This window comes from Rhamphochromis longiceps, linkage group LG16 (assembly GCF_057381845.1).
Source record: "Rhamphochromis longiceps isolate RC_006_pf linkage group LG16, R_longiceps_female_GT1.1, whole genome shotgun sequence".
Taxonomy (NCBI): Eukaryota; Metazoa; Chordata; class Actinopteri; order Cichliformes; family Cichlidae; genus Rhamphochromis; species Rhamphochromis longiceps.
This window is the reverse complement of record NC_140572.1, coordinates 29,422,627-29,446,613: the sequence shown is the minus strand read 5'-3', so window position 1 is coordinate 29,446,613 and position 23,987 is coordinate 29,422,627. Positions and strand designations below refer to the sequence as shown.

The following is a 23,987-nucleotide window of genomic DNA, read 5'->3' as shown; positions in this document are numbered from 1 at the left end:
GGCACAGCCCGAAAAGGAGACATGGGCCCATCCTCCCGCAGGCCCACCACCCGCAGGAGGCGCCATAGGGTTCGGGTGCATTGTGTGCCGGGTGGCGACCAGGAGCGGAGGCCCTGGCGGACTGACCACCGGCTGCCAAGACTGGCAATAGGGACATGGAATGTCACCTCTCTGGTGGGGAAGGAGCCTGAGTTAGTGCGTGAGGTTGAGAGGTACCGGCTAGATATAGTCGGGCTCACCTCTACGCATGGCTTGGGCTCTGGAACCAGTCTCCTGGAGAGGGGCTGGACTCTGTCTCAGTCTGGAGTTGCCCCTGGTGAGAGGCGACGGGCTGGGGTGGGTATTCTAATATCCCCTCGGCTTGCTGCCGGTACGTTGGGGTTTTTCCCGGTGGACGAGAGGTTTTGTTCCCTGCGCCTTAGGGTTGGAGAATGGGTCCTGACTGTCATCTGCGCTTATGCGCTGAGTGGAAGTTCAGAGTACCCAGCCTTCTTAGAGTCCCTGGGGGGGTGCTGGAAGGTGCTCCACCTGGAGACTCTGTTGTCCTGCTGGGAGACTTCAATGCTCATGTGGGTAACGACAGCGAGACCTGGAGGGGCGTGATTGGGAGGAACGGCCTCCCTGATCTGAACCCGAGCGGTGTTTTGTTATTGGACTTCTGTGCTAATCACAGTTTGGCCATAACGAACACCCTGTGTCCATAAGTGCACGTGGCACCAGGACGCTCTAGGCCGTAGGTCGATGATCGATTTTGTAATCGTATCATCAGACCTGCGACCATATGTTCTGGACACTTGGGTAAAGAGAGGGGCTGAGCTGTCAACTGATCACCACCTGGTGGTGAGTTGGATCAGGTGGCGGGGGAGGATGCTGGACAGACCTGGTGCACCTAAACGCGTAGTGAGGGTGTGCTGGGAACGTCTAGCAGAGGCCCCAGTCCGCGAGATCTTCAACGCACACCTCCGGCAGAGCTTCAACAGCATTCCGAGGGAGACTGGGGACATTGAGTCCGAATGGACCATGTTCAGCGTCTCCATTGCCGAAGCTGCTGCATTGAGCTGCGGCCGCAGGGTGGTTGGTGCCTGCCGTGGTGGTAATCCCCGAGCCAAATGGTGGAGACCAGAGGTGAAGGGAGCCACCAGGCTGAAGAAGGAGTCCTATTGGGCTTGGTTAGCCTGTGGGACTCCGGAGGCAGCCGACAGGTATCGACAGGCCAAGCGGAATGCGGCTCGGGCAGTGGCTGAAGCAAAAACTCGGGTGTGGGAGGAGTTCGGAGAGGCCATGGAAAAAGACTTTCGGACTGCCTCGAAGAGATTCTGGAAAACTGTCAGGCGTCTCAGGAGGGGAAAGCGGTGCTCTACCTGCACTGTGTATAGTGCTGGCAGAGCGCTGCTGACGTCGACTGAGAAAATTGTCAGGCGGTGGAAGGAATACTTCGATGACCTCCTTAATCCCACTGACACGTCTTCCGAGGAGGAAGCAGAGTCTGGGGATGAGGGGAATGACCTGCCAATTTCCGGGGGTGAGGTCACTGAGGCAGTTAAACAACTCCTTGGTGGCAGAGCCCCTGGTGTTGATGAGGTCCGCCCCGAGTTCCTGAAGGCTCTGGACATTGTAGGGCTGTCCTGGTTGACACGCCTCTGCAATGTTGCATGGAGATCAGGGGCAGTATCTGTGGACTGGCAGACCGGGGTGGTGGTCCCCATCTTTAAGAAGGGGGACCGGAGGGTGTGTTCCAACTGCTGCGAGATCGATCAACTTTAGACCAGACAACAAACTACGGAGGCTCCGGAAAAGTGCAATCAAACGATGAGTTTTATTATCACAGGAGAACAACCAACCGTCAGCATACGGAATGGGTTGCTCTGACAAGAATACATTGGGTTCTGGTTTTATAGGACAAAATATCACACCTACGTCAATACAGTTCAAAAATACATGGTGACAGATGGGCAAAAGTTCAACTCGTGCAGACAAGGGTACATCACGTACATATAACCTTACACCGACATATAACTTCTCCTTTCTACATTACTTGCCTTTTAAGGTAATAACTTCAGGTCTTAGCATCTCTGAGAGCTAATAATGGACCCTCGTCATTAATCACTAAGTAGAGTACTTTGCAGCCAGTCTCAAACTGAAGCAGAAGACGCTTAGGCCTTCGCTCAGACCTGCTACTAGATTAATATGTGTATCGTAAGCGTGCATGCAATTAACCTGCTATGTTCTCATCTCCCCTCAGCATGTATCATCTGGACACTTTCACCAGTGAAGCTTAAAACCTTCTAGAATGGAACATCAACTCTAACCAAGCACATTTATGCATTATGTATAAAATGAACTCAACCTATAAAAATAGAAAGGTCAATGTGATGACAGTTTGCCCAACCAGTCTACATGTGTTTTGTGGACTTGGAGAAGGCATTCGACCGTGTTCCTCGGGGTGTCCTGTGGGAGGTGTTGCGGGAGTATGGGGTGTCTGGCCCATTGCTACGGGCCATTCGATCCCTATACAACCGTTGTAAGAGCTTGGTTCGCATTGCCGGCAATAAGTCGGACTCGTTCCCGGTGGGTGATGGGCTCCGCCAGGGCTGCCCTTTGTCTCCGGTTCTGTTCATAATTTTTATGGACAGGATTTCTAGGCGCAGCCAAGTGGCGGAGGGCTTTCGCTTTGGTGGCCTCAGAATCTCATCTCTGATTTTTGCAGATGATGTGGTTCTGTTGGCTTCATCGGGTGATGGCCTCCAGCTCGCACTGGAATGGTTCGCAGCTGAGTGTGAAGCAGCGGGAATGAGGATCAGCACCTCCAAATCTGAGGCCATGGTTCTCAGCCGGAAAAGGGTGGAGTGCCCACTCCGGGTCGGGGATGAGTTCCTGCCCCAAGTGGAGGAGTTCAAGTATCTCGGGGTCTTGTTCGCGAGTGATGGGAGAAGGGAGCCGGAGATCGACAGACGGATTGGGGTGTTCCGGGCATATGACACCGGGAGGAGGCCCCGAGGCAGACCCAGGACACGCTGGAGAGATTATATCTCTCAGCTGGCCTGGGAACGCCTTGGTGTTCCCCCGGATAAGCTGGAGGACGTGGCTGGGGAGAGAGAGGTCTGGGCCTCTTTACTTAGGCTGCTGCCCCCGCGACCCGGCCTCGGATAAAGCGGATGAAGATGGATGGATGAATGGATAAATACTACAGTATGTCAAGCAATGGGGATATATGATCAGATTTCAAAAAGTACAGAATTATGGTGTCATTAATTAATGTACAGAGAGAAATTTACATATAAATTAAGAAAAAAAGCCAAATAAAAGTAGGTAACAGTTCAATTACTATTACTATTTTTCCAAAATAATAATAAAAAAAACTCTATATAAATAAATACATACTACTGAAAAAATAAATACAAACTAATAACACTGATCCTTATATTTATACATGCAACATGTTTATTGAAAAAAAAGAAACATTAAGCATTGTTAACTGATCTTTGTGATAAACTGAGATATAACACACAGGGATGCCTGCACTAACCAGCCATTTACAACAGAATATTTCATACAATATTTTGTTTACTTTAAACCTAAAACACTTTGAAATAAACCTGTTTAATCAACTTGCACATATATCAGCTAATATACCTTGAACATGAAGACACAGCAAGGCAAAGAAATGAAATATCAATTTGTGATGATTTCTGAATGGTATATAGATGAATTTTACAACAGTACTTAAAAACTCATGCAGAATCCTTTTTAAAATCAAATTCTTAGTCAAAAACATGAAAAAAAATGTTGTTTTCATTTAACGTTCGTGCTGGATCGAGCAAATATGACATATATGACAAATATATGTCATATTATGACAAATGTAACAAAGAATATTAGTAAAATTAGTCTAGTCCAAATATATGTTTGCCTTAGACAAGGCAAACATGACTAAATGTTTCTGAATCAAGTGCCTTCAGAAGACTTGTATTTATATTGCTGCATCTGTTTTGAATATTTTTGAATTATTTTAAATAAGGAAATCAAACCTTAATGGAAATCATTTCCCTTTCAAATGAATTAAACTCAAGATTCTGTTTCGTATTTTGGTGAGTTTAAATCCATACATGAGAGGATTCGTAACTGGAGTGATGATGAGAAATTCAAGAGTGATGAAGTTTTGGAGGCTTTGGGATAAATCTCTGGAGCCAAAGCGCAAGTACATCGAATCAAAAGCCATTACAGTGACATTTATGATCACAGAAGTCAGATGGGGCACACAGGTCTGCGTAAACTTTACTCTGTCCTCTCTGGACCTCACACATGTTTTAATAAGGTATATGTAAGTCCAAATTATGAAAAGCCAATGAGACAGATAAACGACAAGTATCACATATGCACTTATGTTATTTGAAAAAGTGTCAGCTTCAGGACAAGCAAGTTTAACAATTAACCAGTTTAGACATAAGACTCTCTGAATGTTTATACCACATAACTTGAGTCTTGCTGTAAGCAGGACATTAATGGAAAAAACACAGAAAGGTGTCAGCCAGGAGAAACACACCAGCTGTGAAAGCCTCCTCTTAGTCATGAAAGAGTGGTAGTGCAGAGGTCGACATATAGCCAGATACCTGTCAAAGGCCATGACAGTTAAAATAGACAAATTACAGCAAGCAAATGAATACATGATAAAAGCTTGTAAAAGGCACCCTTCATAGGAGATTCTGTGAGAAGACGACAGTAAATCTGAAAGGAATTTGGGGTAGAAACCTGTGGTTCCATAAAGTGCATTAATGCAAAGGCTACTCAGGAAAATGTACATAGGTTCATGGAGGCTTTCATCCAAGACAATGAGCAGCACAAGAGAAATATTGAAGAACAAAATCACACAGTAATACAGTAAAGTAACTGAGAAGAGGGGTACTGTGAAATTCATTATCTCATTAAATCCTGACAGAATAAAACTTCTTTCATTAGACTGATTATCCATGATCAGAGGGCACATCTACCTTTTTAAAATAACAACATAACAGAGCACTGAGCTGCTGCGTCTGTACCTGACTAATGTCTGCTGTCCCTCTTCACCTCCCATTAATTATAGAATAAAATAAAATACTATATACAGTACAATAAATAGAATAAAATATACAATAGGATAGAAATAGAATGCAAATGCTTTATACAACTGAGTAAAAATACAACTTTGTCAGAAAAAGAGTATTGCACTCAGTGTGTGTGAATGTGTGTGTTTGATCAGTTAAAGTCTTTGTTGTGGAGCCTGACAGCAGTGAGGAGGAAAGACCTGCGAAATCTCTCCGTCCCACACCGTGTGTGCCGCAGCCTGCCACTGAAGGAGCTGCTCAGTGCTGTCACAGTCTCCTGCATGGGGTGGGAGATGTTGTCCAACAGGGATGAGTGTATGTTTTTGTTCTGTGTCCTGTTTGTTTCTATATGTGTCTTTCTGGCTGCTGTTACAACCAAATTTCCCCCTGTGGGACAATTAAAGGATTATTCTATTCTAATGCTGTTTCTATCAAACTATTTTTCTCCTACAGTTACACAGAGGCCTGACAACAATATTATACATTCACATTATAATGCAGCCACCTAATGTTATCACATCATATCACAACTCCACACTGGGTTTCAGCCCCCAGCTGACTCTGGACCCCTGGAGGTTAAGAAGCCAGCTGAGGACTGCACCCGGCTGTTGCTGCCTGAGCAGAGTCAATGCTCTGTGCAGCTGCAGCCTGCTATGTGCCTGCCAGAGGCCCATGCGCCTGCTGGTCCTGTTCTGTGCCTGCCAGGGGCCCGTGTGCCTGCTGGTTCTGTTCTGTCCCTGCCAGGGGCCTGTGCACCTGCTGGTTCTGTTCTGTGCCTGCCAGAGGCCCGTGCACCTGCTGGTTCTGTTCTGTGCCTGCCAGGGGCCCGTGCGCCTGCTGGTCCTGTTCTGTGCCTGCCAGGGGCCCGTGCACCTGCTGGTTCTGTTCTGTCCCTGCCAGGGGCCCGTGCGCCTGCTGGTTCTGTTCTGTCCCTGCCAGGGGCCCGTGCACCTGCTGGTTCTCTTCTGTGCCTGCCAGAGGTCCCTGTGCCCACTGGTCCTGAGACTGTTCTCGCTGGAGGGCCCGAGGAGCCCATCCAACCTCCTGCCTCGTCAGCTGGAGGGCCCGAGGAGCCCATCCAACCTCCTGCCTCGTCAGCTGGAGGGCCCGAGGAGCCCGTCCAGCCTCCTGCCTCGTCAGCTGGGGGGCCCGAGGAGCATCGTCAGCGTCGCCAGCTCCGGCTTCATCCTCCGCTTCAGCTGCTTCATCCTCGTCTGGCCCAGCCTCCGCTTCGCCTTCGTCTGGCCCAGCCTCTGCTTCAGCTGCTTCATCCTCGTCTGGCCCAGCCTCCGTGTCTTCGCCTTCGGCGTCGCCTGGTCCAGCCTCGTCTGGTTCTGTGGTTTATTGGCCGCCTTCCAGGCCACTGGTCGGGCGTCATCTCCGTCGTGGGCGGCCCCCAGACCCCCTTCGCCTGAATCGCCGCCGCTGCCTTCCGCTGCCTTCCGCTGCCTTCCGCTGCCTTCCGCACGGCCGGCCCCTGGACCCCTTTCGCCTGAGTCGCCACCGCTGCCTTCCGCACGGCCGGCCCCCGGATCGCCACCGCTGCCTTCCGCACGGCCGGCCCCCTGAACTGTTTCCACGTCGCCGCCGTTGCCATCCGCACGGCCGGCCCCCTGAACTGTTCTTTTTTGGACTCCTCTTTTGTTTTGGGGCTTTCTTGTGCTTCGGTGTTTTGTTTCGAGCCCTCCTTCCTGGACCCCCGCTGCCCGCCCTGTTCGGGTTGTTTTCTGTTTTGGGCGGTTTTTGTGTTTTTCTTTCGTTTTCTTGTGTTGGGCTGTCTGGTGCCAGCCCTTGAGGGGGGGTACTGTCATGGTCCTGGGTCGGTGACCCAGCGCTTTTAGTTTATTATTATGATGATTATTATTGTTCGAGTTCTATGTGTTATATTCGGTCTGTCTGTCTATGGTGTCACCCCGTCTGTTTGCGAATCTGTCTGTTTAGTTCTGTGTCTTGTTTGGTTCCCTGTGTCTGAGTTTCCTGTCTTATTGTGAAGGTCTCTGTCTGATGTGAGTGTGTTCAGTTTACGTTTCCTCTGTCCCGTCAGCTCTGATTTCTCCCAGCTGTGTTGCCCTTCTGTCTCTCATCCCCTGATTACTGGTGTGTGTATTTAAGCCCTGTGTGTTCTCCTGCCTGTTGCCGGTTCGTCTGCGTTACGCCGTGTCAGTCTGCGTTACTCTGTGGTCCACGGTGTCCTGTCCCTTGTCAGTGTCTCTCTGCCTCTCACCCCATTCTGGTACCCTCTCAGGTTTGTCATTTAGCTTTCCCAGTTTAGGTCTTTAGTTTTGTCTTCCCTCTTGCCTGTTTTGTCATCTCACCACTGTGTAAATATAACATCACCAGCATTATCATCTACTGCCTGCGATTTGGGTCCTTTCTCCCGTCAATACCACATGGCTCGCCTCGACAGCCGTGACAGAATGTTTATATCACACAACTTGATGTTAGCAGGACATTGATGGAGAAAAAGCAGAAAGGTGTTAGCCTGGAGAAACACACCAGCTGAGAGAGCCTCCTTCCTAGTTAAGGCGAGGAAGGAGTAGAAGAGAAGGGAGTTACTGTTAAAATACTATTATTGCATTGTTTTTTGTTGGGTTTTTTTTTTTTATGCTATGGGATTGAAAAACTTCAAAAAACAACAACAGCACAATTTTATGCTTGATATGCTAAACAAAACTTTAATTCTTAAAGTAGTAAATACTACAGTATGTCAAGCAATGGGGATATATGATCAGATTTCAAAAAGTACAGAATTATGGTGTCATTAATTAATGTACAGAGAGAAATTTACATATAAATTTAAAAACAAAAAAAATGCAAAATAAAAGTAGGTAACAGTTCAATTACTATTTTTCCAAAATAATAATAAAAAAACCTTTATATATAAATAAATAAATACTACTGAAAAAATACAACCTAATAACACTGATCCTTATATTTATATATGGAACGTGTTTATAGAAAAAAAAAAAAGAAACATTAAGCGTTGTTAACTGACCTTTGTGATAAACTGAGATGTAACACACAGGGATGCCTGCACTAACCAGCCCTTTACAACAGAATATTTCATACAATATTTTGTTTACTTTAAACCTAAAACACTTTGAAATAAACCTGTTTAATCAACTTGCACATATATCAGCTAATATACCTTGAACATCAAGACACAGCAAGGCAAAGAAATGAAATGTCAATTTGTGATGATTTCTGAATGGTATATAGATGAATTTTACAACAGTACTTAAAAACTCATGCAGAATCCTTTTTAAAATGAAATTCTTAGTCAAAAACATGAAAAAAATGTTGTTTTCATTTAATGTTCGTGCTGGATTGAGCAAATATGACACATATGACAAATTTATGTCATATTATGATAAATATAACAAAGAATATTAGTAAAATTAGTCTAGTCCAAATATATGTTTGCCTTAGACAAGGCAAACATGACTAAATGTTTCTGAATCAAGTGCCTTCAGAAAGACTTGTATTTATATTGCTGCATCTGTTTTGAATATTTTTGAATTGTTTTAAATAAGGAAATCTAACCTTAATGGAAATCATTTCCCTTTCAAATAAATTAAACTCAAGATTCTGTTTCGTATTTTGCTGAGTTTAAATCCATACACGAGAGGATTCATAACTGGAGGGATGATGAGAAATTCAAGAGTGATGAAGTTTTGGAGGCTTTGGGGTAAATCTCTGGAGCCAAAGCGCAAGTACATCACATCAACAGCCATTACAGTGACATTTATGATCACAGAAGTCAGATGGGCCACACAGGTCTGCATAAACATTACTCTGTCCTCTCTGGACCTCACACATGTTTTAATAAGATATATGTAAGTCCAAATTATGAAAACATAATGAAAATAACAAATGGCAATTATCACATATGCACTGATGTTATTTGGAAAAGTGTCAGCTTCAGGACAAGCAAGTTTAAAAATTAACCAGTTTAGACATAAGGCTCTCTGAATGTTTATACCACATAACTTGAGTCTTGCTGTAAGCAGGACATTAATGGAAAAAAGACAGAAAGGTGTCAGCCAGGAGAAACACACCAGCTGTGAAAGCCTCCTCTTAGTCATGAAAGAGTAGTAGTGCAGAGGTCGACATATAGCCAGATACCTGTCAAAGGCCATGACAGTTAAAATAGACAAATCACAAAAAGAAAATGAATACGCGATAAAAGCTTGTAAAAGGCACCCTTCATAGGAGATTCTGTGAGAAGACGACAGTAAATCTGAAAGGAATTTGGGGTAGAAACCTGTGGTTCCATAAAGGGCATTAATGCAAAGGCTACTCAGGAAAATGTACATAGGTTCATGGAGGCTTTCATCCAAGACAATGAGCAGCACAAGAGAAATATTGAAGAACAACATCACACAGTAATACAGTAAAGTAACTGAGAAGAGGGGTACTGTGAAATTCATCGTCTCATTAAATCCTGACAGAATGAAACTTCTTTCATTAGACTGATTATCCATGATCAGAGGGCACATCTACCTTTTTAAAATAACAACATAACAGAGCACTGAGCTGCTGCGTCTGTACCTGACTAATGTCTGCTGTCCCTCTTCACCTCCCATTAATTATAGAATAAAATAAAATACTATATACAGTACAATAAATAGAATAAAATATACAATAGGATAGAAATAGAATGCAAATGCTTTATACAACTGAGTAAAAATACAACTTTGTCAGAAAAAGAGTATTGCACTCAGAGTGTGTGGATGTGTGTGTTTGATCAGTTAAAGTCTTTGTTGTGGAGTCTGACAGCAGTGAGGAGGAAAGACCTGCGAAATCTCTCCGTCCCACACCGTGTGTGCCGCAGCCTGCCACTGAAGGAGCTGCTCAGTGCTGTCACAGTCTCCTGCATGGGGTGGGAGATGTTGTCCAACAGGGATGAGTGTATGTTTCTGTTCTGTGTCCTGTTTGTTTCTATATGTGTCTTTCTGGCTGCTGTTACAAGCAAATTTCCCCTTGTGGGACAATTAAAGGATTATTCTATTCTAATGCTGTTTCTATCAAACTATTTTTCTCCTACAGTTACACAGAGGCCTGACAACAATATTATACATTCACATTATAATGCAGCCACCTAATGTTATCACATCATATCACAACTCCACACTGTGTATCTAAGCCCTCAGTTCCCAGTCTTGTCATTCCGTCCATTCCTCATGTGTGTTTTCAGTTCAGTCCATCCAGTCAGCCAGCCAACCATTAATTTATTAATTCACTCACTCCCTCACTCATTCATTCATTTATTCAATTGGTATAGTCAGTCCGTCTTCTCATGTTCTGTTCATCCTGGCTTCACAACAAACATCATCCACATCCTTCACCAGCCTGCTAGTCCTGAGTTTGAGTCCTCTCTTCCTTCCACACATCACATTGTGTCACATATATAGAGACTGTTTATACATAGGGCCCAGGATTCTGTGCTAACATGAACCTTGTACAATGTGTGGTGCCAACTCATAAACAAAAACACACTTGCTGTGTATATAGTACTGTCAGGCCTTTATTTTTTAACAGCAGCTCTGTGGAAAGAAGGTAGTTTTAAAGCAGCATGAATCTATAACCTACTAAGCAATCACTTCTTTCTTCCCCTGTCTTTGAATTAATTTGCAAACTGTGAAACTGATATTCTGTTAAATATAGACATCATCATGTTAGTTATATTTTCTGAATTAGCCTTGTGATATAAGTGTACAATGAGCGAGACTACAGAGGCACCCGAAAAACTGGCTAAACTTTGAGCCACAGTAAACACGTCACTCTTGAGACTCAAACATTTTATGCTTGAAAAAAGGATATAAATATGAGTCTGTTACTTGAGAAACAAAAACCTATTTACTGTAAATGACAATAAATTGACCAATTTACATCTTAATGGAACGTGTTAGAGATATGGCATTATGACACCTTAAGTTCAAACGATAAGATGACCTGGATTAAACCTAAAACCAGAAGTGGAAATGCATTTTAGTTTACATCTGAAAAAAATGTAAAAAACAAAAAACAATAATAATAAATTTTTAAAAGGTAAAATATGTGTTAGTTGTCTTTAGATCTTTGATAGTCTAAAGGTCAAATTTAAGTAAACAATAATGCTTTTTACTGAGACTTGGTTGTCTTGGTGCATTTATAGTTAATGTTATGAGGCCTTCATTTGCTGTCATGTACAAGAGAATAATGTACATTTTTGAAATTTTATTTTGCTCCATTTTTATTTGGTGAACAAGAAACTCTTAATTTTGAAGTTCTTTCAAAATAAAATAAACCCAATATCCTGTTTTGTATTTTGGTGAGTTTAAATCCATATATGAGAGGATTCATAACTGGACGGATGATGAGAAATTCAATAGTGATGAAGTTTTGGAGGCTTTGAGGTAAACGTGTAGAGCCAGATATCATGTACACTGGATCAAGAAAAAACAGGAAAGTCATCAAAGAGATCAGGTGGGGCACACAGGTCTACGTAAACTTTAACCTGTCCTCTCTGGACCTCACACATGTTTTAATAAGATATATGTAAGTCCAAATTATAAAAAGCCAATGACACAGATAAACAATAAGTGTTACATTTGCACTGATGTTTTTTCTAAAGGTGTCAACATCAGGACAAGCAAGTTTAATTATTAACAAGTTTAGATACAAGACTCTCTGAATGTGTCATGGTCCTGGGTCGGTGACCCAGCGCTTTCAGTTTATTATGATGATGATTATTGTTCGAGTTCTATGTGTCACAACGGGACTGAACGGACTCACGCGCAGGCTCTAGGTCTTGAAAGCACAAGAGTCTTTATCATGATGCACCAGGTGATTATTTACAAAAGTGAGGGGAAAGCCGGGCTCCAGGGGTCCACACACGAACGGGAAAGACACGCACACTCTCCGTCCACTCCTCCTCACACTCCACTCACTCGGGTAACACAGGGGTAGGTCCAGGGAATCTGTACACAGAGACACGAATGGGTGGTTAGGTAAATCGCTATGAAACACTTCTGAAGTCATTGAGCTGGGGTTACACTGACGAGGGTCGGCAACGGTCCAGCGACGAGAAACACAGGGCTGCCGTCTTATAAAGGAGCTGGATCACTCGTAATGAGCCACAGGTGCGTGGGCCAAGGGCAGGAGCCCGCAGGTAAGCTCCGCCCAGGCAGAGGGAGGAGGGAAAGAGGGGAGAGGAGAGAGCAGGAAAAAAAAATAAAAAAGGAATACAAAACATATGTAGCCGTACTGAGCCGACCGGGTAGGCACAGGGACCCTGACAGTACCCCCCCCTCAACGGGAGCCACCCGGCGACCCACCGGGCTTACCAGGGTGCCGGCGATGGAAGTCACGGAGCAGGCGCTGACACAAAACAGCCGAGCGAGGCACCCAGGAGCGCTCCTCCGGCCCGTAGCCCTCCCAATCGACCAAATACTGGACCCCCCGCCCCCGGCGCCGGGAGTCCATAATGCGGGAGACCCCATACGCCGGCAGCCCATCAACGATCCGGGCGGGAGGCGGGGGCCCGGAAGGAGGGCACAAAGGACTGGAGAGCACGGGCTTAATCTGGGAGACATGGAAAACGTTGTGGACACGCATGTTGCGCGGAAGGTTCAACCGAACAGACACAGGGTTCACAAGCGCACCGATTTCGAATGGCCCAATAAAAGTAGGAGACAGTTTCTTGGACTCCGCCCGGAGGGGCACATAGCGGGTGGACAGCCATACCTTTTGTCCGACCGCATACTCAGGAGCCGGTGTCCGATGGCGGTCTGCGAGCTGTTTGTTACGTGCCGTCGTCCGGAGGAGGGCAGCTCGGGTGGCTCTCCACACCCGGCGACATCTACGCAGGTGGTGTTGGACGGATGGCACAGAGAGGTCACCCTCAACGGCCGGAAAGAGCGGAGGCTGAAATCCTAATGACGCCTCAAAAGGTGAAACTCCAGTGGCTGAGGAAGTCAGGCAATTGTGGGCGTACTCAATCCATGGCAGCTGGTCACTCCAGGTCGTTTGATTTGTGGACACCACACACCGCAGAGCAGCCTCCAGGTCTTGGTTCGCCCGCTCAGCCTGTCCGTTGGTCTGAGGGTGGAAGCCAGAGGACAGACTAACCTTAGCGCCGAGGGCGGAGCAAAACTCCCTCCAGACCCGTGAAGTGAACTGAGGGCCACGGTCTGACACAATGTCCTCCGGAATTCCATGGAGGCGGAATACATGCGTGGTGAGGAGGTGAGCGGTTTCCAGGGCCGTAGGCAGCTTGGGCAAGGCAACGAAATGGACAGCTTTAGAAAACCTGTCCACAACGGTTAGAATGACTGTGTTACCTTTTGAAGCCGGTAATCCGGTGACGAAATCCAAGGCTATGTGGGACCAAGGCCGTCCCGGAGTGGGCAGCGGTTGTAGCAAACCGGAGGGAGGTTGGTTGGACGACTTGTTACGGGCGCAGGTCGTGCAGGCGGCGACGTATTCCCGTGCATCCCGAGCCAAAGTGGGCCACCAGAAGTAACGCTGGAGGAATCGTATGGTGCGGTGTACTCCCGGGTGACAGGTGAACCGGGCGGCGTGTGCCCATTGCAGTACCTGAGAACGAACAGAGGAGGGCACAAACAACTGACCTGGGGGCCCGGTCCCGGGATCTGGTTCTGTTTTCTGGGCTTCTTTAATCTGAGATTCGATTTCCCAGGTCACCGTGCCGATGGAGCAGGAGGCAGGAAGAATCGGACCTGGCTCGGGTTCCGCTTCAGAGGAGTCATACAGTCGGGAGAGGGCGTCTGGCTTCACATTGCGGCTCCCGGGCCTGTACGTAATTGAAAAGTTGAATCTCGTGAAAAAGAGAGCCCACCTCGCTTGCCGGGGATTGAGTCGCTTTGCGGCTCGGAGATACTCAAGGTTTCTGTGGTCTGTCCACACGATGAATGGTTGAGTGGCTCCCTCTAGCCAATGTCTCCATTCCTCCAGTGCTAACTTGATAGCCAGAAGTTCCCGGTCTCCAACATCATAATTGCGCTCTGCTGGGGAGAGACGGTGAGAGAAAAAGGCACATGGGTGGAGCTTACCCTCCCTCCGTTGGGACAACACCGCCCCGACCCCGGAATCCGATGCGTCCACTTCAACGACGAACTGTTGCTGGAGGTCGGGTTGGCAGAGGATAGGTGCTGTAGCGAACCGTTCTTTGAGACGTAGGAAGGCCTCCTGCGCGGATTGGTCCCACTGAAAAGACACTTTAGGAGAAGTGAGTCTGGTTAAAGGCAGAGCGAGTTTACTGAAATCTCGGATGAAGCGGCGGTAGAAGTTGGCAAAGCCTAAAAAGCGCTGGAGCTGTCGACGGTTTGGGGGTTCGGGCCAGGTAAGCACTGTTTGGACCTTCGCCGGGTCGGGTTTCAGATCACCCCGCTCTATTATGTATCCGAGAAAGGCCACGGAGTCCACGTGAAAGTCACACTTTTCGCTTTTCACAAACAGTCTGTTTTCCAGCAAACGCTGCAGAATCTGTCTGACGTGTGTCTCGTGCTCCGCCACTGTTTTAGAGAAGATAAGGATATCATCCAAGTAGACAAATGCGCACCGATTGATAAAGTCCCGGAGGACGTCATTCACGAGGGCCTGGAAAACTGCTGGGGCGTTAGTCAGCCCAAAGGGCATCACCAGGTACTCAAAATGCCCCAGATGGGTGTTAAAAGCTGTTTTCCATTCGTCGCCCTCCCTGATCCGAACTAGATGGTAGGCATTGCGGAGGTCTAATTTACTGAAGATCGTTGTCTCGTGCAGAAGTTCAAAAGCCGAGGAAAGGAGCGGTAGGGGGTATTTGTTCTTAACCGTAATGTTATTAAGGCCGCGGTAATCAATGCAAGGCCGGAGAGACTTGTCCTTCTTTTCTACAAAGAAGAAGCCGGCTGCCACAGGGGAAGAGGACGGCCGGATTATGCCTGCTGCCAGTGAGTCCGTGATGTATTTCTCCATAGACGCTCTCTCAGGTTGGGAGAGACTATAAAGGCGACAGGTGGGGAGTGTGGTGCCTGGGAGAAGATCAATGGCGCAGTCATACGGCCGATGAGGTGGTAACGATTGTGCAAGATCTTTACGAAAAACTTCAGCCAAGTCGTGATACACAGGTGGAACAGAGGTGAGATCCGGAGGCTCAGACAGGTTATTTGGAGGAGACGCGGAGGGCGGAGTTGCAGCCCGGAGGCAGTTCATGTGACAATCCACTCCCCAGCCTACCACGCATTCAGATTTCCAGTCGATATGAGGGTTATGCTGTCGCAACCAGGGGTGACCTAAGACAAGCGGTGTTTGAGGAGCTTTAAACACGAATAGGCTTAGAACCTCGGTGTGGTTGCCGGAGAGTGTGAGTGACACGGGCTCTGAGACATGGGTTATATCAGGCAGCCGCTGCCCAGATAAGGCGGTGACATGTAAACGATGAGGTAGAGGGTCAGACCCAACCCCTAATTTTTCCGCGAGGGCTGAATCGATAAAGCTCTGTTCCGCGCCAGAGTCAATTAACGCCATCACAGAATGGGTTTTTGTGTGAACTGTTAACTTGGCCGGTAACGTTAAGCGTGGAAGGGAGCTTTTACTAGACAGGTCGCCCACCAGTACTCCCTTAACTACGGGCGGGCGCTCCCTTTTGGTCGAGATGGACAGGTGGCAATGAAGTGGCCCTTACGGCCGCAGTACAGGCACTCACCAGAGACCATGCGTTGCTGACGTTCCGCGGGTGTTAGCCGTGAGCGACCCAGCTGCATGGGCTGCTCGCCTTCCTCGCTTAGCTCGCCACTGTGGGCAGCACTGGGTTTAGCCCTCCATTCCCCCGCTGGTGGGCCCAAGAGTGCCCGTGGCTCCTGAAAGGCCCGCCCCCGGAGGTCTCTGCGAGCCTGAAGGCGATCATCTAACTTAATGCACAGAGTCATTAGAGAGTCAAGAGAGGCAGGCAGGTCATGCATTATTAGTTCGCCTTTTAATTCATCACGGATGTTATTAAGCAAGGCACTCTTTAGCGCCTCCTGCCCCCACCCCGTTTGCTCAGCCAAAACCCAGAAATCGACAGAATAATCCGACATCCTGCGTCTACCTTGTTTAAGATTTAACAGGCGTTGAGCGGCGGCGGCAGCCTCGGATCCTTTGTCAAAAACGCTCTTAAACTTAGACAAAAACTCGGGGTAGGAGATGTCGGGGTGGGATCGTAGCACTGCCTGGGCCCACTGTAGAGCGCGATCACGTAACAGTTGCACAAAGAAGGAAATCTTATCTCCATCGCCAGGGTACCAGTGAATTTGCTGACGAAAAAAATAAGTGAGTTGTGTGAGAAATCCTGCACACTTATCCAACTCACCATGAAACAGTTCAGGAGAGGGAGGCTGATGCCCGACGACCACAGGTGTAGTTTGGGCCGCGCTTGCGGGCTGAGACGCGCTCGCGGGCTGAGACGCGCTTGCGCCCGGGATGGGTTCGTCTGCCGGAGAGGCTGGCGGGGGCGGAGAGTCAGTCAACGGGGTCCGCTGGGCGAGAGCCAGAGACAAAGCGGCAACGTCTCCACTGAGCCGCATCAACATATGCTCGTGTCGCTGCAACAGCTCATCCAACGAGACCGGGGCTGGGGCGGGTGACGCCGAGCCTGCTGAGTCCATCGTGGCTGGACCGTTCTGTCACAACGGGACTGAACGGACTCACGCGCAGGCTCTAGGTCTTGAAAGCACAAGAGTCTTTATTATGATGCACCAGGTGATTATTTACAAAAGTGAGGGGAAAGCCGGGCTCCAGGGGTCCACACACGAACGGGAAAGACACGCACACTCTCCGTCCACTCCTCCTCACACTCCACTCACTCGGGTAACACAGGGGTAGGTCCAGGGAATCTGTACACAGAGACACGAATGGGTGGTTAGGTAAATCGCTATGAAACACTTCTGAAGTCATTGAGCTGGGGTTACACTGACGAGGGTCGGCAACGGTCCAGCGACGAGAAACACAGGGCTGCCGTCTTATAAAGGAGCTGGATCACTCGTAATGAGCCACAGGTGCGTGGGCCAAGGGCAGGAGCCCGCAGGTAAGCTCCGCCCAGGCAGAGGGAGGAGGGAAAGAGGGGAGAGGAGAGAGCAGGAAAAAAAAATAAAAAAGGAATACAAAACATATGTAGCCGTACTGAGCCGACCGGGTAGGCACAGGGACCCTGACACTATGTGTTATATCCGGTCTGTGTCTCTGTCTGTCTATGGTGTCACCCCGTCTTTATGCGAATCTGTCTGTTTAGTTCTGTGTCTTGTTTGGTTCCCTGTGTCTGAGTTTCCTGTCTTATTGTGAAGGTCTCTGTCTGATGTGAGTGTGTTCAGTTTACGTTTCCTCTGTCCCGTCAGCTCTGATTTCTCCCAGCTGTGTTGCCCTTCTGTCTCTCATCCCCTGATTACTGGTGTGTGTATTTAAGCCCTGTGTGTTCTCCTGCCTGTTGCTGGTTCGTCTGCGTTACGCCGTGTCAGTCTGCGTTACGCCGTGTCAGTCTGCGTTACTCTGTGGTCCATGGTGTCCTGTTCCTCGTCCGTGTCTCTCTGCCTCTCACCCCATTCTGGTACCCTCTCAGGTTTGTCATTTAGCTTTCCCAGTTTAGGTCTTTTGTTTTGTCTTCCCTCTTGCCTGTTTTGTCATCTCACCACTGTGTAAATATAACATCACCAGCATTATCATCTACTGCCTGCGATTTGGCTCCTTTCTCCCGTCAATACCACACGGCTCGCCTCGGCAGCCGTGACAGTACGAACCGGCCAAACATGGACCGAGCGGCATTCGCACCTTCCAAGGAGGTTCGGGAGGAATTAACCGATTCAGTTTCAAGATGGACTAATCTGTGGCTAGAGCATGAGGGGGAGGAACTTCGTCATGCTCTGGAGGCCCGACTACAGCGGCTAGTTTCCAATCACCCCTGGCTGCTGGATTCACTTCACCCACTCGTACAGGACTTCATTCTCAACACACTTCATCTTCACCCCCCAACTGCGACAGCTGACCTGCCTGGCTTACTGGAAGATCCTCTCCCCAGTCCACCAGAGGACTCTCAGCCGGACAAAATGCCGCCCGTTCAGTCGGCTTCTCCCTCCTTCCGGGCAAAACGGCGGTCACGCCGCCGTCATCCTTCGCTCGCCAAGCAAGCCCTCGGGGTCAGTGAGAGTGACTGTTTCATTTACATGCAGCCCCCCAGTGGCCAGCTCACACCAGCCCAGGCTTTTTACAAAGCACTGGGAATCATCCTCATTCCACCCAGCCTATCCACCCCACAGCAGGAGCAGCCACTTCAGAGCTGCCTCATATCACCGCCCGCTTCCCCTGCCGCTCTTGCCCCTTCTCCCAGGTGGAAGCGACGTCCACGCGGCCGTCAGTTACCGGCAGATTCTGTGAGTCAGTGTTTTTTCTGTTCCATCTGAGCTTGCATTCATGACCACTCTGTCAGTTGATCCTGAGTCTAGTAATTCAATGCCAGTCAACTCAGGTTTATTCAAATGTGAAAAGATTAATTCAGAAACGGTTAATTCTTTGTCAGATACTCCAAGGTCCGTTAACACATGCTCTGAGGATTTAAAGGACTGCTTTCATTCTGCCTCTTCCGAGTCCTGTGTTATGCTAACCAGGACTTTTAATCCGGAATCTGAAAATAAAAAAGACTATCTACTAGAAGCTCGGTTAGCCGCCCGGCCAGAAGCTCAGTCGCCACCTCCACCACATTCAGCCTCACCACCCATAGCTCAGTTACAGTCACAGCCAGACTTACTGCAAACTATGTTGCAATCCCTAGCCCAGTCAGTAGCCCAGTTGGCAGAAGAATCATCAGCCTTATCATCCATTCAGTCTCCCACTCCACCACCATTGTCATCACAACCATTATGTCAGTCACCCTCAGTTCAGCCTCCTGTTCAGCAGCCACCAGCCCTGCATCCTGTGTCAGTTTCTCCACCTGTACAACAATACAAGTCAATTCAACCTGAAAAACACTGTTCTTCACCCATCCATTCCAAGCAGAGAGACAAATCTAATAATGTCAACATTCCTCAAAGGCTGGCCAGTTCTGAGACTGAGATGCACTCCAGGGCCTCCATTGAGGCTGGGTTTCAGCCCCCAGCTGACTCTGGACCCCTGGAGGTTAAGAAGCCAGCTGAGGACTGCACCCGGCTGTTGCTGCCTGAGCAGAGTCAATGCTCTGTGCAGCTGCAGCCTGCTATGTGCCTGCCAGAGGCCCATGCGCCTGCTGGTCCTGTTCTGTGCCTGCCAGGGGCCCGTGTGCCTGCTGGTTCTGTTCTGTCCCTGCCAGGGGCCCGTGCACCTGCTGGTCCTGTTCTGTGCCTGCCAGAGGCCCGTGCACCTGCTGGTTCTGTTCTGTGCCTGCCAGAGGTCCCTGTGCCCACTGGTCCTGAGACTGTTCTCGCTGGAGGGCCCGAGGAGCCCATCCAACCTCCTGCCTCGTCAGCTGGAGGGCCCGAGGAGCCCGTCCAGCCTCCTGCCTCGTCAGCTGGGGGGCCCGAGGAGCATCGTCAGCGTCGCCAGCTCCGGCTTCATCCTCCGCTTCAGCTGCTTCATCCTCGTCTGGCCCAGCCTCCGCTTCGCCTTCGTCTGGCCCAGCCTCCGCTTCAGCTGCTTCATCCTCGTCTGGCCCAGCCTCCGTGTCTTCGCCTTCGGCGTCGCCTGGTCCAGCCTCGTCTGGGTCTGTGGTTTATTGGCCGCCTTCCAGGCCACTGGTCGGGCGTCATCTCCATCGTAGGCGGCCCCCAGACCCCCTTCGCCTGAATCGCCGCCGCTGCCTTCCGCTGCCTTCCGCTGCCTTCCGCATGGCCGGCCCCTGGACCCCTTTCGCCTGAGTCGCCACCGCTGCCTTCCGCACGGCCGGCCCCCGGATCGCCGCCGCTGCCGTCCGCATGGCCGGCCCCCTGAACTGTTTCCACGTCGCCGCCGTTGCCGTCCGCACGGCCGGCCCCCTGAACTGTTCTTTTTTGGACTCCTCTTTTGTTTTGGGGCTTTCTTGTGCTTCGGTGTTTTGTTTCGAGCCCTCCTTCCTGGACCCCCGCTGCCCGCCCTGTTCGGGTTGTTTTCTGTTTTGCGCGGTTTTTGTGTTTTTCTTTCGTTTTCTTGTGTTGGGCTGTCTGGTGCCAGCCCTTGAGGGGGGGTACTGTCATGGTCCTGGGTCGGTGACCCAGCGCTTTTAGTTTATTATTATGATGATTATTATTGTTCGAGTTCTATGTGTTATATTCGGTCTGTCTGTCTATGGTGTCACCCCGTCTGTTTGCGAATCTGTCTGTTTAGTTCTGTGTCTTGTTTGGTTCCGTGTCTGAGTTTCCTGTCTTATTGTGAAGGTCTCTGTCTGATGTGAGTGTGTTCAGTTTACGTTTCCTCTGTCCCGTCAGCTCTGATTTCTCCCAGCTGTGTTGCCCTTCTGTCTCTCATCCCCTGATTACTGGTGTGTGTATTTAAGCCCTGTGTGTTCTCCTGCCTGTTGCCGGTTCGTCTGCGTTACGCCGTGTCAGTCTGCGTTACTCTGTGGTCCACGGTGTCCTGTCCCTCGTCAGTGTCTCTCTGCCTCTCACCCCATTCTGGTACCCTCTCAGGTTTCTCATTTAGCTTTCCCAGTTTAGGTCTTTAGTTTTGTCTTCCCTCTTGCCTGTTTTGTCATCTCACCACTGTGTAAATATAACATCACCAGCATTATCATCTACTGCCTGCGATTTGGGTCCTTTGTCCCGTCAATACCACATGGCTCGCCTCGACAGCCGTGACAGAATGTTTATATCACACAACTTGATGTTAGCAGGACATTGATGGAGAAAAAGCAGAAAGGTGTTAGCCTGGAGAAACACACCAGCTGAGAGAGCCTCCTTCCTAGTTAAGGCGAGGAAGGAGTAGAAGAGAAGGGAGTTACTGTTAAAATACTATTATTGCATTGTTTTTTGTTGGGTTTTTTTTTTATGCTATGGGATTGAAAAACTTCAAAAAACAACAACAGCACAATTTTATGCTTGATATGCTAAACAAAACTTTAATTCTTAAAGTAGTAAATACTACAGTATGTCAAGCAATGGGGATATATGATCAGATTTCAAAAAGTACAGAATTATGGTGTCATTAATTAATGTACAGAGAGAAATTTACATATAAATTTAAAAACAAAAAAAATGCAAAATAAAAGTAGGTAACAGTTCAATTACTATTTTTCCAAAATAAAATAAAAAAAACCTTTATATATAAATAAATAAATACTACTGAAAAAATACAACCTAATAACACTGATCCTTATATTTATATATGGAACGTGTTTATAGGAAAAAAAAGAAAGAAACATTAAGCGTTGTTAACTGACCTTTGTGATAAACTGAGATGTAACACACAGGGATTCCTGCACTAACCAGCCCTTTACAACAGAATATTTCATACAATATTTTGTTTACTTTAAACCTAAAACACTTTGAAATAAACCTGTTTAATCAACTTGCACATATATCAGCTAATATACCTTGAACATCAAGACACAGCAAGGCAAAGAAATGAAATGTCAATTTGTGATGATTTCTGAATGGTATATAGATGAATTTTACAACAGTACTTAAAAACTCATGCAGAATCATTTTCAAATGAAATTCTTAGTCAAAAACATGAAAAAAATGTTGTTTTCATTTAATGTTCGTGCTGGATTGAGCAAATATGACACATGACAAATTTATGTCATATTATGATAAATATAACAAAGAATATTAGTAAAATTAGTCTAGTCCAAATATATGTTTGCCTTAGACAAGGCAAACATGACTAAATGTTTCTGAATCAAGTGCCTTCAGAAAGACTTGTATTTATATTGCTGCATCTGTTTTGAATATTTTTGAATTGTTTTAAATAAGGAAATCTAACCTTAATGGAAATCATTTCCCTTTCAAATAAATTAAACTCAAGATTCTGTTTCGTATTTTGCTGAGTTTAAATCCATACACGAGAGGATTCATAACTGGAGGGATGATGAGAAATTCAAGAGTGATGAAGTTTTGGAGGCTTTGGGGTAAATCTCTGGAGCCAAAGCGCAAGTACATCACATCAACAGCCATTACAATGGCATTTATGATCACAGAAGTCAGATGGGCCACACAGGTCTGCATAAACATTACTCTGTCCTCTCTGGACCTCACACATGTTTTAATAATATATATGTAAGTCCAAATTATGAAAACATAATGAAAATAACAAATAGCAATTATCACATATGCACTGATGTTATTTGGAAAAGTGTCAGCTTCAGGACAAGCAAGTTTAAGAATTAACCGGGTTAGACATAAGGCTCTCTGAATGTTTATACCACATAACTTGAGTCTTGCTGTAAACAGGACATTAATGGAAAAAAGACAGAAAGGTGTCAGCCAGGAGAAACACACCAGCTGTGAAAGCCTCCTCTTAGTCATGAAAGAGTAGTAGTGCAGAGGTCGACATATTGCCAGATACCTGTCAAAGGCCATGACAGTTAAAATAGACAAATCACAAAAAGAAAATGAATACGCGATAAAAGCTTGTAAAAGGCACCCTTCATAGGAGATTCTGTGAGAAGACGACAGTAAATCTGAAAGGAATTTGGGGTAGAAACCTGTGGTTCCATAAAGGGCATTAATGCAAAGGCTACTCAGGAAAATGTACATAGGTTCATGGAGGCTTTCATCCAAGACAATGAGCAGCACAAGAGAAATATTGAAGAACAAAATCACACAGTAATACGGTAAAGTAACTGAGAAGAGGGGTACTGTGAAATTCATCGTCTCATTAAATCCTGACAGAATGAAACTTCTTTCATTAGACTGATTATCCATGATCAGAGGGCACATCTACCTTTTTAAAATAACAACATAACAGAGCACTGAGCTGCTGCTTCTGTACCTGACTAATGTCTGCTGTCCCTCTTCACCTCCCATTAATTATAGAATAAAATAAAATACTATATACAGTACAATAAATAGAATAAAATATACAATAGGATAGAAATAGAATGCAAATGCTTTATACAACTGAGTAAAAATACAACTTTGTCAGAAAAAGAGTATTGCACTCAGTGTGTGTGGATGTGTGTGTTTGATCAGTTAAAGTCTTTGTTGTGGAGTCTGACAGCAGTGAGGAGGAAAGACCTGCGAAATCTCTCCGTCCCACACCGTGTGTGCCGCAGCCTGCCACTGAAGGAGCTGCTCAGTGCTGTCACAGTCTCCTGCATGGGGTGGGAGATGTTGTCCAGCAGGGATGAGTGTATGTTTCTGTTCTGTGTCCTGTTTGTTTCTATATGTGTCTTTCTGGCTGCTGTTACAACCAAATTTCCCCTTGTGGGACAATTAAAGGATTATTCTATTCTAATGCTGTTTCTATCAAACTATTTTTCTCCTACAGTTACACAGAGGCCTGACAACAATATTATACATTCACATTATAATGCAGCCACCTAATGTTATCACATCATATCACAACTCCACACTGTGTATCTAAGCCCTCAGTTCCCAGTCTTGTCATTCCGTCCATTCCTCATGTGTGTTTTCAGTTCAGTCCATCCAGTCAGCCAGCCAACCAGTAATTTATTAATTCACTCACTCCCTCACTCATTCATTCATTTATTCAATTGGTATAGTCAGTCCGTCTTCTCATGTTCTGTTCATCCTGGCTTCACAACAAACATCATCCACATCCTTCACCAGCCTGCGAGTCCTGTGTTTGAGTCCTCTCTTCCTTCCACACATTACATTGTGTCACATATATAGAGACTGTTTATACATAGGGCCCAGAATTCTGTGCTAACATGAACCTTGTACAATGTGTGGTGCCAACTCATAAACAAAAACACACTTGCTGTATATATAGTACTGTCAGGCCTTTATTTTTTAACAGCAGCTCTGTGGAAAGAAGGTAGTTTTA

General features: G+C 47.1%; 3 protein-coding genes across 3 annotated transcripts; all 3 read right to left on the bottom strand.

Annotated features, from left to right (window-relative positions):
- Positions 1–3,989: 3,989 nt before the first annotated feature.
- LOC146651381 (olfactory receptor 4B13-like) lies at positions 3,990–5,201 on the bottom strand. The gene has a single exon (XM_085384564.1). The coding sequence runs from the start codon at positions 4,982–4,984 to the stop codon at positions 4,040–4,042; it is 945 nt and encodes a 314-aa protein (XP_085240690.1). The 5' UTR covers positions 4,985–5,201; the 3' UTR covers positions 3,990–4,039.
- A 3,434-nt stretch (positions 5,202–8,635) lies between these two features.
- On the bottom strand, positions 8,636–9,886 carry LOC146651380 (olfactory receptor 4B13-like). Its single transcript, XM_085385424.1, has one exon. The coding sequence runs from the start codon at positions 9,578–9,580 to the stop codon at positions 8,636–8,638; it is 945 nt and encodes a 314-aa protein (XP_085241550.1). The 5' UTR covers positions 9,581–9,886.
- A 12,087-nt stretch (positions 9,887–21,973) lies between these two features.
- Positions 21,974–23,587, bottom strand: LOC146651379 (olfactory receptor 4B13-like). Its single transcript, XM_085385003.1, has one exon. It carries the CDS (start codon positions 22,916–22,918, stop codon positions 21,974–21,976), a length of 945 nt encoding a protein of 314 aa, XP_085241129.1. The 5' UTR covers positions 22,919–23,587.
- Positions 23,588–23,987: the final 400 nt, after the last annotated feature.